Source organism: Bombina bombina, chromosome 12 (assembly GCF_027579735.1).
Source record: "Bombina bombina isolate aBomBom1 chromosome 12, aBomBom1.pri, whole genome shotgun sequence".
Taxonomy (NCBI): Eukaryota; Metazoa; Chordata; class Amphibia; order Anura; family Bombinatoridae; genus Bombina; species Bombina bombina.
In genome coordinates this window covers 4,637,996-4,652,726 of record NC_069510.1, presented here as the reverse complement: position 1 = coordinate 4,652,726, position 14,731 = coordinate 4,637,996, and the positions used below count along the sequence as shown (strand labels likewise).

At 44.1% G+C, this 14,731-nt stretch overlaps 1 protein-coding gene across 1 annotated transcript in view; it reads right to left on the bottom strand.

Annotated features, from left to right (window-relative positions):
- Positions 1–14,731, bottom strand: part of C5 (complement C5) — a gene marked incomplete in the record, with an annotated part of 397,040 nt that overhangs the window by 279,062 nt on the left and 103,247 nt on the right. The window contains 1 exon segment of the mRNA XM_053695931.1: positions 2,734–2,943. Coding sequence (XP_053551906.1) covers positions 2,734–2,943 — 210 coding nt within the window.

Genomic DNA, 14,731 nt, shown 5'->3' with positions numbered 1-14,731 from the left:
AATACTGAAGTGATGTAACCAGACTGTAATAAAGGTAGAGCAGGAGGAAGACTACTGATGGGCACTGAGTAGTACTGAAGTGATGTAACCAGACTGTAATAAAGGTAGAGCAGGAGGAAGACTACTGATGGGCACTGAGAAGTACTGAAGTGATGTAACCCGACTGTAATAAAGGTAGAGCAGGAGGAAGACTACTGATGGGCACTGAGTAGTACTGAAGTGATGTAACCCGACTGTAATAAAGGTAGAGCAGGAGGAAGACTACTGATGGGCACTGAGTAGCACTGAAATGATGTAACCAGACTGTAATAAAGGTAGAGCAGGAGGAAGACTACTGATGGGCACTGAGTAGCACTGAAGTGATGTAACCAGACTGTAATGAAGGTAGAGGAGGAGGAAGACTACTGATGGGCACTGAGTAGCACTGAAGTGATGTAACCAGACTGTAATAAAGGTAGAGCAGGAGGAAGACTACTGATGGGCACTGAGTAGCACTGAAGTGATGTAACCAGACTGTAATGAAGGTAGAGGAGGAGGAAAACCACTGATGGGCACTGAGAAATACTGAAGTGATGTAACCAGACTGTAATGAAGGTAGAAGAGGAGGAAGACTACTGATAGGCACTGAGTAGTACTGAAGTGATGTAACCAGACTGTAATAAAGGTAGAGCAGGAGGAAGACTACTGATGGGCACTGAGAAGTACTGAAGTGATGTAACCAGACTGTAATAAAGGTAGAGCAGGAGGAAGACTACTGATGGGCACTGAGTAGCACTGAAGTGATGTAACCAGACTGTAATGAAGGTAGAGGAGGAGGAAAACCACTGATGGGCACTGAGAAATACTGAAGTGATGTAACCAGACTGTAATGAAGGTAGAGGAGGAGGAAGACTACTGATAGGCACTGAGTAGCACTGAAGTGATGTAACCAGACTGTAATAAAGGTAGAGCAGGAGGAAGACTACTGATGGGCACTGAGTAGTACTGAAGTGATGTAACCCGACTGTAATAAAGGTAGAGCAGGAGGAAGACTACTGATGGGCACTGAGAAGTACTGAAGTGATGTAACCAGACTGTAATAAAGGTAGAGCAGGAGGAAGACTACTGATGGGCACTGAGTAGCACTGAAGTGATGTAACCAGACTGTAATGAAGGTAGAGGAGGAGGAAAACCACTGATGGGCACTGAGAAATACTGAAGTGATGTAACCAGACTATAATGAAGGTAGAGGAGGAGGAAGACTACTGATAGGCACTGAGTAGTACTGAAGTGATGTAACCAGACTGTAATAAAGGTAGAGCAGGAGGAAGACTACTGATGGGCACTGAGAAGTACTGAAGTGATGTAACCAGACTGTAATAAAGGTAGAGCAGGAGGAAGACTACTGATGGGCACTGAGTAGCACTGAAGTGATGTAACCAGACTGTAATGAAGGTAGAGGAGGAGGAAAACCACTGATGGGCACTGAGAAATACTGAAGTGATGTAACCAGACTGTAATGAAGGTAGAGGAGGAGGAAGACTACTGATGGGCACTGAGTAGTACTGAAGTGATGTAACCAGACTGTAATAAAGGTAGAGCAGGAGGAAGACTACTGATGGGCACTGAGTAGTACTGAAGTGATGTAACCCGACTGTAATAAAGGTAGAGCAGGAGGAAGACTACTGATGGGCACTGAGTAGTACTGAAGTGATGTAACCAGACTGTAATAAAGGTAGAGCAGGAGGAAGACTACTGATGGGCACTGAGTAGCACTGAAGTGATGTAACCAGACTGTAATAAAGGTAGAGGAGGAGGAAGACTACTGATGGGCACTGAGTAGTACTGAAGTGATGTAACCAGACTGTAATGAAGGTAGAGGAGGAGGAAGACTACTGATAGGCACTGAGTAGTACTGAAGTGATGTAACCAGACTGTAATAAAGGTAGAGCAGGAGGAAGACTACTGATGGGCACTGAGAAGTACTGAAGTGATGTAACCAGACTGTAATGAAGGTAGAGCAAAGGAAGACTACTGATGGGCACTGAGTAGCACTGAAGTGATGTAACCAGACTGTAATAAAGGTAGAGGAAGAGGAAGCCTACTGATGGGCACTGAGTAGTACTGAAGTGATGTAACCAGACTATAATGAAAGTAGAGCAGGAGGAAGACCACTGATGGGCACTGAGTAGTACTGAAGTGATGTAACCAGACTGTAATGAAGGTAGAGGAGGAGGAAGACTACCGATGGGCACTGAGTAGCACTGAAGTGATGTAACCAGACTGTAATAAAGGTAGAGGAGGAGGAAGACTACTGATGGGCACTGAGTAGCACTGAAATGATGTAACCAGACTGCAATAAAGGTAGAGGAGGAGGAAGACTACTGATGGGCACTAAGTAGTACTGAAGTGATGTAACCAGACTGTAATAAAGGTAGAGGAGGATGAAGACTACTGATGGGCAATGAGTAGCACTGAAGTAATGTAACCAGACTGTAATGAACTGTACAATGTATGTTCTGCACAATTAAATCTAAGCTTACTTAATTATTATTGGTAAACGTATATAAAATGCCATATTTCAAAGCACTGTTCAGCGCACATTACACCAAGAAAACCAAATAGAACAAAGTGACTCACAGGGAATTGTATTCCAGAGGAGCTCATCTGACAACAGTGATATATTATTTAGGCATTGCCCTATAACGAAAATACGTTCTTTTGGCTATATCTGAAGCTTCCGGACTTGCTTACCTTTTGATTGTTGACGCAATTTTCTTTGATGTCCAGCCAGACAGAGTCAGCGACCAGCTCGGCGGTGGTGTCTCCAGTGATAATATAATACACCACCAGACGTGCCGAGGGGACCATGTCTTCTGTTACCTGCAGGTTCAGGCTTTGGAACACAGATCCTTGAGCTTTATTTACTGTTCCTGATTGTACTATCTTCCCCTTAGACACAATCTAAATAAAAAAAACAGAATTTATGCTTACCTGATAAATTACTTTCTCCAACGGTGTGTCCGGTCCACGGCGTCATCCTTACTTGTGGGAATATCTCTTCCCCAACAGGAAATGGCAAAGAGTCCCAGCAAAGCTGGCCATATAGTCCCTCCTAGGCTCCGCCCACCCCAGTCATTCGACCGACGGACAGGAGGAAAAATATAGGAGAAACCATATGGTACCGTGGTGACTGTAGTTAGAGAAAATAATTCATCAGACCTGATTAAAAAACCAGGGCGGGCCGTGGACCGGACACACCATTGGAGAAAGTAATTTATCAGGTAAGCATAAATTCTGTTTTCTCCAACATTGGTGTGTCCGGTCCACGGCGTCATCCTTACTTGTGGGAACCAATACCAAAGCTTTAGGACACGGATGAAGGGAGGGAGCAAATTAGGTTACCTAAACGGAAGGCACCACGGCTTGCAAAACCTTTCTCCCAAAAATAGCCTCCGAAGAAGCAAAAGTATCAAATTTGTAAAATTTGGCAAAAGTGTGCAGTGAAGACTAAGTCGCTGCCTTACATATCTGATCAACAGAAGCCTCGTTCTTGAAAGCCCATGTGGAAGCCACAGCCCTAGTGGAGTGAGCTGTGATTCTTTCAGGAGGCTGCCGTCCGGCAGTCTCGTAAGCCAATCGGATGATGCTCTTAAGCCAAAAGGAAAGAGAGGTAGAAGTCGCTTTTTGACCTCTCCTTTTACCAGAATAGACGACAAACAGAGAAGATGTTTGTCTGAAATCTTTTGTAGCTTCTAAATAGAATTTTAGAGCACGGACTACGTCCAAATTGTGTAACAAACGTTCCTTCTTTGAAACTGGATTCGGACACAAAGAAGGTACAACTATCTCCTGGTTAATATTTTTGTTAGAAACAACCTTTGGAAGAAAACCAGGCTTAGTACGCAAAACCACCTTATCTGCATGAAACACCAGATAGGGCGGAGAACACTGCAGAGCAGATAACTCTGAAACTCTTCTAGCAGAAGAAATAGCAACCAAAAACAAAACTTTCCAAGATAACAACTTAATATCTATGGAATGTAGAGGTTCAAACGGAACCCCTTGAAGAACTGAAAGAACTAGATTTAAACTCCAGGGAGGAGTCAAAGGTCTGTAAACAGGCTTGATCCTAACCAGAGCTTGAACAAATGCTTGAACATCTGGCACAGCTGCCAGTCGTTTGTGTAGTAAGACAGATAAAGCAGAAATCTGTCCCTTTAGAGAACTCGCAGATAATCCTTTATCCAAACCTTCTTGCAGAAAGGAAAGAATCTTAGGAATTTTTATCTTATTCCATGGGAATCCCTTGGATTCACACCAGTAGATATATCTTTTCCATATTTTATGGTAAATCTTTCTAGTTACCGGTTTTCTGGCTTGAACCAGAGTATCTATCACAGAATCTGAAAACCCACGCTTTGATAGAATCAAGCGTTCAATCTCCAAGCCGTCAGCTGGAGGGAGACCAGATTTGGATGTTCGAATGGACCCTGAACAAGAAGGTCCTGTCTCAAAGGTAGCTTCCATGGTGGAACCGATGACATATTCACCAGGTATGCATACCAAGTCCTGCGCGGCCACGCAGGAGCTATCAAGATCACCGAGGTCCTCTCCTGTTTGATCCTGGCTACCAGCCTGGGAATGAGAGGAAACGGTGGAAACACATAAGCTAGGTTGAAGGTCCAAGGCGCTACTAGTGCATCCACTAGAGTCGCCTTGGGATCCCTGGATCTGGACCCGTAGCAAGGAACCTTGAAGTTCTGACGAGACGCCATCAGATCCATGTCTGGAATGCCCCATAATTGAGTCAACTGGGCAAAGATCTCCGGGTGGAGTTCCCACTCCCCCGGATGGAAAGTCTGACGACTCAGATAATCCGCTTCCCAGTTTTCCACACCTGGGATGTGGATCGCAGATAGATGGCAGGAGTGATCCTCCGCCCATTGTACTATTTTGGTCACCTCTTTCATCGCCAGGGAACTCCTTGTTCCCCCTTGATGATTGATATACGCAACAGTCGTCATGTTGTCTGATTGGAATCTTATGAATCTGGCCTTTGCAAGCTGAGGCCAAGCCCTGAGAGCATTGAATATCGCTCTTAGTTCCAGAATGTTTATCGGGAGAAGAGACTCTTCCCGAGACCATAGTCCCTGAGCTTTCAGGGATTCCCAGACCGTGCCCCAGCCCACTAGGCTGGCGTCGGTCGTGACAATGACCCACTCTGGTCTGCGGAAGCTCATTCCCTGGGATAGGTGGTCCAGGGTTAGCCACCAACGGAGTGAATCTCTGGTCTTCTGATCTACTTGAATCACTGGAGACAAGTCTGTATAGTCCCCATTCCACTGTTTCAGCATGCACAGTTGTAATGGTCTTAGATGAATTCGCGCAAAAGGAACTATGTCCATTGCTGCAACCATCAACCCTACTACTTCCATGCACTGAGCTATGGAAGGACGTGGAACAGAATGAAGAACTTGACAAGCGCTTAGAAGTTTTGACTTTCTGACATCTGTCAGAAAAATTCTCATTTCTAAGGAATCTATTATTGTTCCCAAGAAGGGAACTCTTGTTGACGGGGACAGAGAACTTTTTTCTATGTTCACCTTCCATCCGTGAGATCTGAGAAAGGCCAGAACGATGTCTGTATGAGCCTTTGCTTTTGAAAGGGATGACGCTTGTATTAGAATGTCGTCCAAGTATGGTACTACTGCAATGCCCCTCGGTCTTAGAACCGCTAGAAGGGACCCGAGTACCTTTGTGAAAATCCTTGGAGCAGTGGCTAATCCGAATGGGAGGGCCACAAACTGGTAATGTTTGTCCAGAAAGGCGAACCTTAGGAACTGATGATGTTCTTTGTGAATAGGAATATGTAGGTACGCATCCTTTAGATCCACGGTAGTCATAAATTGACCTTCCTGGATGGTGGGTAGAATCGTTCGAATGGTTTCCATTTTGAACGATGGTACCCTGAGAAATTTGTTTTGAGTAAAATCCCATTCCTTGTTCCGTCATTGGAACTGGGTGTATCACTCCCATCTTTAACAGGTCTTCTACACAATGTAAGAACGCCTGTCTCTTTATTTGGTTTGAGGATAAGTGAGACATGTGGAACCTTCCCCTTGGGGGTAGTTCCTTGAATTCCAGAAGATAACCCTGAGAAACTATTTCTAGCGTCCAGGGATCCTGAACATCTCTTGCCCAAGCCTGAGCAAAGAGAGAGAGTCTGCCCCCCACTAGATCCGGTCCCGGATCGGGGGCTACTCCTTCATGCTGTTTTGTTAGCAGCGGCAGGCTTCTTGGCCTGCTTACCCTTGTTCCAGCCTTGCATCGGTTTCCAGGCTGGTTTGGTCTGTGAGGCATTACCCTCTTGCTTAGAGGATGCAGAATTAGAGGCCGGTCCGTTCCTGAAATTACGAAAGGAACGAAAATTAGACTTATTCTTGGCTTTGAAAGGCCTATCTTGTGGGAGGGCGTGGCCCTTTCCCCCAGTGATGTCTGAAATAATCTCTTTCAATTCTGGCCCAAAGAGAGTTTTACCCTTGAAGGGGATGTTAAGCAATTTTGTCTTGGATGATACATCCGCTGACCAAGACTTTAGCCAAAGCGCTCTGCGCGCCACAATTGCAAACCCTGAATTTTTCGCCGCTAATCTAGCTAATTGCAAAGCGGCATCTAAAATAAAAGAGTTAGCTAACTTAAGTGCGTGAACTCTGTCCATAACCTCCTCATATGGAGTCTCTCTACTGAGTGACTTTTCTAGTTCCTCAAACCAGAACCACGCTGCTGTAGTGACAGGAACAATGCACGAAATGGGTTGTAGAAGGTAACCTTGCTGTACAAAAATCTTTTTAAGCAAACCCTCCAATTTTTTATCCATAGGATCTTTGAAAGCACAATTATCCTCGATAGGAATAGTAGTGCGCTTGTTTAGAGTAGAAACTGCCCCCTCGACCTTAGGGACTGTCTGCCATAAGTCCTTTCTGGGGTCGACCATAGGAAATAATTTCTTAAATATAGGAGGGGGAACAAAAGGTATGCCGGGCTTCTCCCACTCCTTATTCACTATGTCCGCCACCCGCTTGGGTATAGGAAAAGCGTCGGGGTGCACCGGAACCTCTAGGAACCTGTCCATCTTGCATAATTTTTCTGGAATGACCAAGTTGTCACAATCATGCAGAGTAGATAACACCTCCTTAAGCAGTGCGCGGAGATGTTCTAATTTAAATTTAAATGTCACAACATCAGGTTCAGCCTGTTGAGACATTTTTCCTGAATCTGAAATTTCCCCATCTGACAAAACCTCCCTCATGGCCCCTTCAGATTGGTGTGAGGGTATGACAGAACTATTATCATCAGCGCCCTCTTGCTCTTCAGTGTTTAAAACAGAGCAATCGCGCTTTCTCTGATATGCAGGCATTTTGGATAAAATATTTGCTATGGAGTTATCCATTACAGCCGTCAATTGTTGCATGGTAATAAGCATTGGCACGCTAGAAGTACTAGGGGCCTCCTGCGTGGGCAAAACTGGTATAGACACAGAAGGATATGATGTAGAACCATGTCTACTCCCTTCATCTGATGAATCATCTTGGGCAACTTCATTATCTGTGACAGTACTGTCCTTACATTGTTTGGACGCTATGGCACAATTATCACACAATTTTGAAGGGGGAGACACATTGACTTTCATACATATAGCTTATCTGAAGGCCCAGACATGTTAAACAGGCTTAAACTTGTCAATAAAGCACAAAAACCGTTTAAAAACAAAACCGTTACTGTCTCTTTAAATTTTAAACAGAGCACACTTTATTACTGAATATGTGAAAAAATATGAAGGAATTGTTCAAAAATTACCAAAATTTCACCACAGTGTCTTAAAGCATTAAAAGTATTGCACACCAATTTTCAGAGCTTTAACCCTTAAAATAACGAAACCGGAGCCAGTTACAGATTTAACCCCTATACAGTCCCAGATACAGCCTTTGCTGTGACTTTACCAAGCCCAGAGGGGAATACGATACCAAATGACGCCTTCTAGAAACTTTTCCAACTATTTTCAGGTCCTCACACATGCATCTGCATGTCTTGCTCTCAAAAGTAACTGCGCAGTAATGGCGTGAAAATGAGGCTCAGCCTACAACTGGGAAGGCCCTTCCTGACTGGAAAAGGTGTCTAACATAGTGCCTGACGTTAAAAAACGTTCCCCAAGTTTATAAGTGTGAATTATCAGCATAAACATGTATAAAATGTCCAAATAAAGCAATCGATTTTGCCTATAAAAGTGTCTACCAGTTTTATAGCCCATATTAAGCCCTTTATTCTGTTTGAGACTAAGAAAATGGCTTACCGGTCCCCATGAGGGGAAATGACAGCCTTCCAGCATTACACAGTCTTGTTAGAAATATGGCTAGTCATACCTTAAGCAGAAAAGTCTGCTGTTTCCCCCAACTGAAGTTACTTCATCTCAACAGTCCTATGTGGAAACAGCAAACGATTTTAGTTACTGTCTGCTAAAATCATCTTCCTCTCACAAACAGAAATCTTCATCTTTTTCTGTTTCAGAGTAAATAGTACATACCAGCACTATTTTAAAATAACAAACTCTTGATAGTAGAATAAAAAACTACAACTAAACACCACATACTCTTAACCATCTCCGTGGAGATGTTGCCTGTGCAACGGCAAAGAGAATGACTGGGGTGGGCGGAGCCTAGGAGGGACTATATGGCCAGCTTTGCTGGGACTCTTTGCCATTTCCTGTTGGGGAAGAGATATTCCCACAAGTAAGGATGACGCCGTGGACCGGACACACCAATGTTGGAGAAATGTGTACGACATGCATTAAACATCCTTATCAGTGTTACATTTTATTTATTATATATTTTCCAACTAGGATTAGTATAAATAATCCTCCAATAGAGAAACAACTGGTTACATTTAAATGAAAAAAATATAAAGTTAGTTTAGTAGATTAGTAGAGTGTGCATGTGCATGTGTGACTGCATATGATGTGTGTCAGTGTGTATGTGCATGTGTGACTGCATGTGATGTGTGTCAGTGTGTATGTACATGTGTGACTGTATGTGATGTGTGTCAGTGTGTATGTGCATGTGTGACTGTATGTGATGTGTGACTGTGTGTATGTTCATGTGTGACTGCATGTGATGTGTGTCAGTGTGTATGTACATGTGTGACTGTATGTGATGTGTGACTGTGTGTATGTACATGTGTGACTGTATGTGATGTGTGTCAGTGTGTATGTACATGTGTGACTGTATGTGATGTGTGTCAGTGTGTATGTGCATGTGTGACTGCATGTGATGTGTGTCAGTGTGTATGTGCATGTGTGACTGCATGTGATGTGTGTCAGTGTGTATGTGCATGTGTGACTGCATGTGATGTGTGTCAGTGTGTATGTGCATGTGTGACTGCATGTGATGTGTGTCAGTGTGTATGTGCATGTGTGACTGCATGTGATGTGTGTCAGTGTGTATGTGCATGTGTGACTGCATGTGATGTGTGTCAGTGTGTATGTGCATGTGTGACTGCATGTGATGTGTGTCAGTGTGTATGTGCATGTGTGACTGCATGTGATGTGTGTCAGTGTGTATGTACATGTGTGACTGCATGTGATGTGTGTCAGTGTGTATGTACATGTGTGACTGCATGTGATGTGTGTCAGTGTGTATGTGCATGTGTGACTGCATGTGATGTGTGTCAGTGTGTATGTGCATGTGTGACTGTATGTGATGTGTGTCAGTGTGTATGTGCATGTGTGACTGTATGTGATGTGTGACTGTGTGTATGTGCATGTGTGACTGCATGTGATGTGTGACTGTGTGTATGTGCATGTGTGACTGCATGTGATGTGTGACTGTGTGTATGTGCATGTGTGACTGCATGTGATGTGTGACTGTGTGTATGTACATGTGTGACTGTATGTGATGTGTGACTGTGTGTATGTACATGTGTGACTGCATGTGATGTGTGACTGTGTGTATGTATATGTGTGACTGCATGTGATGTGTGTCAGTGTGTATGTGCATGTGTGACTGCATGTGATGTGTGTCAGTGTGTATGTGCATGTGTGACTGTATGTGATGTGTGTCAGTGTGTATGTGCATGTGTGACTGTATGTGATGTGTGTCAGTGTGTATGTGCATGTGTGACTGCATGTGATGTGTGTCAGTGTGTATGTACATGTGTGACTGCATGTGATGTGTGTCAGTGTGTATGTACATGTGTGACTGCATGTGATGTGTGTCAGTGTGTATGTGCATGTGTGACTGCATGTGATGTGTGTCAGTGTGTATGTGCATGTGTGACTGCATGTGATGTGTGTCAGTGTGTATGTACATGTGTGACTGTATGTGATGTGTGTCAGTGTGTATGTGCATGTGTGACTGTATGTGATGTGTGACTGTGTGTATGTGCATGTGTGACTGTATGTGATGTGTGACTGTGTGTATGTGCATGTGTGACTGCATGTGATGTGTGTCAGTGTGTATGTGCATGTGTGACTGCATGTGATGTGTGTCAGTGTGTATGTGCATGTGTGACTGCATGTGATGTGTGACTGTGTATGTACATGTGTGACTGCATGTGATGTGTGACTGTGTGTATGTACATGTGTGACTGCATGTGATGTGTGACTGTGTGTATGTATATGTGTGACTGCATGTGATGTGTGTCAGTGTGTATGTGCATGTGTGACTGCATGTGATGTGTGTCAGTGTGTATGTGCATGTGTGACTGTATGTGATGTGTGTCAGTGTGTATGTGCATGTGTGACTGCATGTGATGTGTGTCAGTGTATATGTGCATGTGTGACTGCATGTGATGTGTGTCAGTGTGTATGTGCATGTGTGACTGCATGTGGTGTGTGTCTAAGTGTGTATGTGCATGTGTGACTGCATGTGATGTATGTGACTTTATGTGAGGTCATGTGACTGTGTGACATGTTCATGTGTGACTGTATGTGAGCTCATGTAAAACTGTGTGTGACGTGTGCATATGTGACTGTATGTGAGGTCATGTTAGACAGTGTGTATGTGCATGTGTGACTGCATGTGATGTGTATCAGTGTGTATGTGCATGTGTGACTGCATGTGATGTGTGTCAGTGTGTATGTTCATGTGTGACTTCATGTGATGTGTGTCAGTGTGTATGTGCATGTGTGACTGCATGTGATGTGTGTCAGTGTGTATGTGCATGTGATGTGTGTCAGTGTGTATGTGCATGTGTGACTGCATGTGATGTGTGTCAGTGTGTATGTACATGTGTGACTGCATGTGATGTGTATCAGTGTGTATGTACATGTGTGACTGCATGTGATGTGTGTCAGTGTGTATGTGCATGTGTGACTGCATGTGATGTGTGTTAGTGTGTATGTGCATGTGTGACTGCATGTGATGTGTATCAGTGTGTATGTGCATGTGTGACTGCATGTGATGTGTGTCAGTGTGTATGTGCATGTGTGACTGCATGTGATGTGTGTCAGTGTGTATGTGCATGTGTGACTGTATGTGATGTGTGTCAGTGTGTATGTGCATGTGTGACTGCATGTGATGTGTGTCAGTGTGTATGTTCATGTGTGACTTCATGTGATGTGTGTCAGTGTGTATGTGCATGTGTGACTGCATATGATGTGTGTCAGTGTGTATGTGCATGTGTGACTGCATGTGATGTGTGTCTAAGTGTGTATGTGCATGTGTGACTGCATGTGATGTGTGTCTAAGTGTGTATGTACATGTGTGACTGCATGTGATGTGTGTCAGTGTGCATGTGCATGTGTGACTGCATATGATGTGTGTCAGTGTGTATGTGCATGTGTGACTGCATGTGATGTATGTCAGTGTGTATGTACATGTGTGACTGCATGTGATGTGTGACTGTGTGTATGTACATGTGTGACTGCATTTGATGTGTGTCAGTGTGTATGTACATGTGTGACTGCATTTGATGTGTGTCAGTGTGTATGTGCATGTGTGTCAGTGCGTATGTGCATGTGTGACTGCATGTGATGTGTGTCAGTGTGTATGTACATGTGTGACTGCATTTGATGTGTGTCAGTGTGTATGTGCATGTGTGTCAGTGTGTATGTGCATGTGTGTCAGTGTGTATGTGCATGTGTGACTGCATGTGATGTGTGTGTCAGTGTGTATGTGCATGTGTGACTGCATGTGATGTGTATCAGTGTGTATGTGCATGTGTGACTGCATGTGATGTGTGTCAGTGTGTATGTGCATATGTGACTGCATGTGATGTGTGTCAGTGTGTATGTGCATGTGTGACTGCATGTGATGTGTGTCAGTGTGTATGTGCATGTGTGACTGCATGTGATGTGTGTCAGTGTGTATGTGCATGTGTGACTGCATGTGATGTGTGTCAGTGTGTATGTGCATGTGTGACTGCATGTGATGTGTGTCAGTGTGTATGTGCATGTGTGACTGCATGTGATGTGTGTCAGTGTGTATGTGCATGTGTGACTGCATGTGATGTGTGTCAGTGTGTATGTGCATGTGTGACTGCATGTGATGTGTGTCAGTGTGTATGTGCCTGTGTGACTGCATGTGATGTGTATCAGTGTGTATGTGCATGTGTGACTGCATGTGATGTGTGTCAGTGTGTATGTGCATGTGTGACTGCATGTGATGTGTGTCAGTGTGTATGTGCATGTGTGACTGCATGTGATGTGTGTCAGTGTGTATGTACATGTGTGACTGCATGTGATGTGTGACTGCATGTGATGTGTGTCAGTGTGTATGTGCATGTGTGACTGCATGTGATGTGTGTCAGTGTGTATGTGCATGTGTGACTGCATGTGATGTGTATCAGTGTGTATGTACATGTGTGACTGCATGTGATGTGTGTCAGTGTGTATGTGCATGTGTGACTGCATGTGATGTGTGTCAGTGTGTATGTGCATGTGTGACTGCATGTGATGTGTGTCAGTGTGTATGTGCATGTGTGACTGCATGTGATGTGTGTCAGTGTGTATGTACATGTGTGACTGCATGTGATGTGTGACTGTGTGTATGTACATGTGTGACTGCATGTGATGTGTGTCAGTGTGTATGTGCATGTGTGACTGCATGTGATGTGTGACTGTGTGTATGTACATATGTGACTGCATGTGATGTGTGTCAGTGTGTATGTGCATGTGTGACTGCATGTGATGTGTATGAGTGTGTATGTACATGTGTGACTGCATGTGATGTGTGTCAGTGTGTATGTACATGTGTGACTGCATGTGATGTGTGTCAGTGTGTATGTGCATGTGTGACTGCATATGATGTGTGTCAGTGTGTATCTGCATGTGTGACTGCATGTGATGTGTGTCAGTGTATATGTGCATGTGTGACTGCATGTGATGTGTGACTGCATGTGATGTGTGTCAGTGTGTATGTGCATGTGTGACTGCATGTGATGTATGTCAGTGTGTATGTGCATGTGTGACTGCATGTGATGTATGTCAGTGTGTATGTACATGTGTGACTGCATGTGATGTGTGACTGCATGTGATGTGTGTCAGTGTGTATGTGCATGTGTGACTGCATGTGATGTGTGACTGTGTGTATGTACATATGTGACTGCATGTGATGTGTGTCAGTGTGTATGTATATGTGTGACTGCATGTGATGTGTGTCAGTGTGTATGTACATGTGTGACTGCATGTGATGTGTGTCAGTGTGTATGTGCATGTGTGACTGCATGTGATGTATGTCAGTGTGTATGTACATGTGTGACTGCATGTGATGTGTGACTGCATGTGATGTGTGTCAGTGTGTATGTGCATGTGTGACTGCATGTGATGTGTGACTGTGTGTATGTACATATGTGACTGCATGTGATGTGTGTCAGTGTGTATGTATATGTGTGACTGCATGTGATGTGTGTCAGTGTGTATGTACATGTGTGACTGCATGTGATGTGTGTCAGTGTGCATGTGCATGTGTGACTGCATATGATGTGTGTCAGTGTGTATGTACATGTGTGACTGCATGTGATGTGTGTCAGTGTGCATGTGCATGTGTGACTGCATATGATGTGTGTCAGTGTGTATGTACATGTGTGACTGCATATGATGTGTGTCAGTGTGTATGTACATGTGTGACTGCATGTGATGTGTGTCAGTGTGTATCTGCATGTGTGACTGCATGTGATGTGTGTCAGTGTATATGTGCATGTGTGACTGCATGTGATGTGTGTCAGTGTGTATGTGCATGTGTGACTGCATGTGATGTGTGTCAGTGTGTATGTGCATGTGTGACTGCATGTGATGTGTGTCAGTGTGTATGTGAATGTGTGACTGCATGTGATGTGTGTCAGTGTGTATGTACATGTGTGACTGTATGTGATGTGTGTCAGTGTGTATGTGCATGTGTGACTGCATGTGGTGTGTGTCTAAGTGTGTATGTGCATGTGTGACTGCATGTGGTGTGTGTCTAAGTGTGTATGTGCATGTGTGACTGCATGTGATGTGTATCAGTGTGTATGTACATGTGTGACTGCATGTGATGTGTGTCAGTGTGTATGTGCATGTGTGACTGCATGTGGTGTGTGTCTAAGTGTGTATGTGCATGTGTGACTGCATGTGATGTGTGTCAGTGTGTATGTGCATGTGTGACTGCATGTGATGTGTATCAGTGTGTATGTACATGTGTGACTGCATGTGATGTGTGTCAGTGTGTATGTGCATGTGTGACTGCATGTGATGTGTGTCAGTGTGTATGTGCATGTGTGA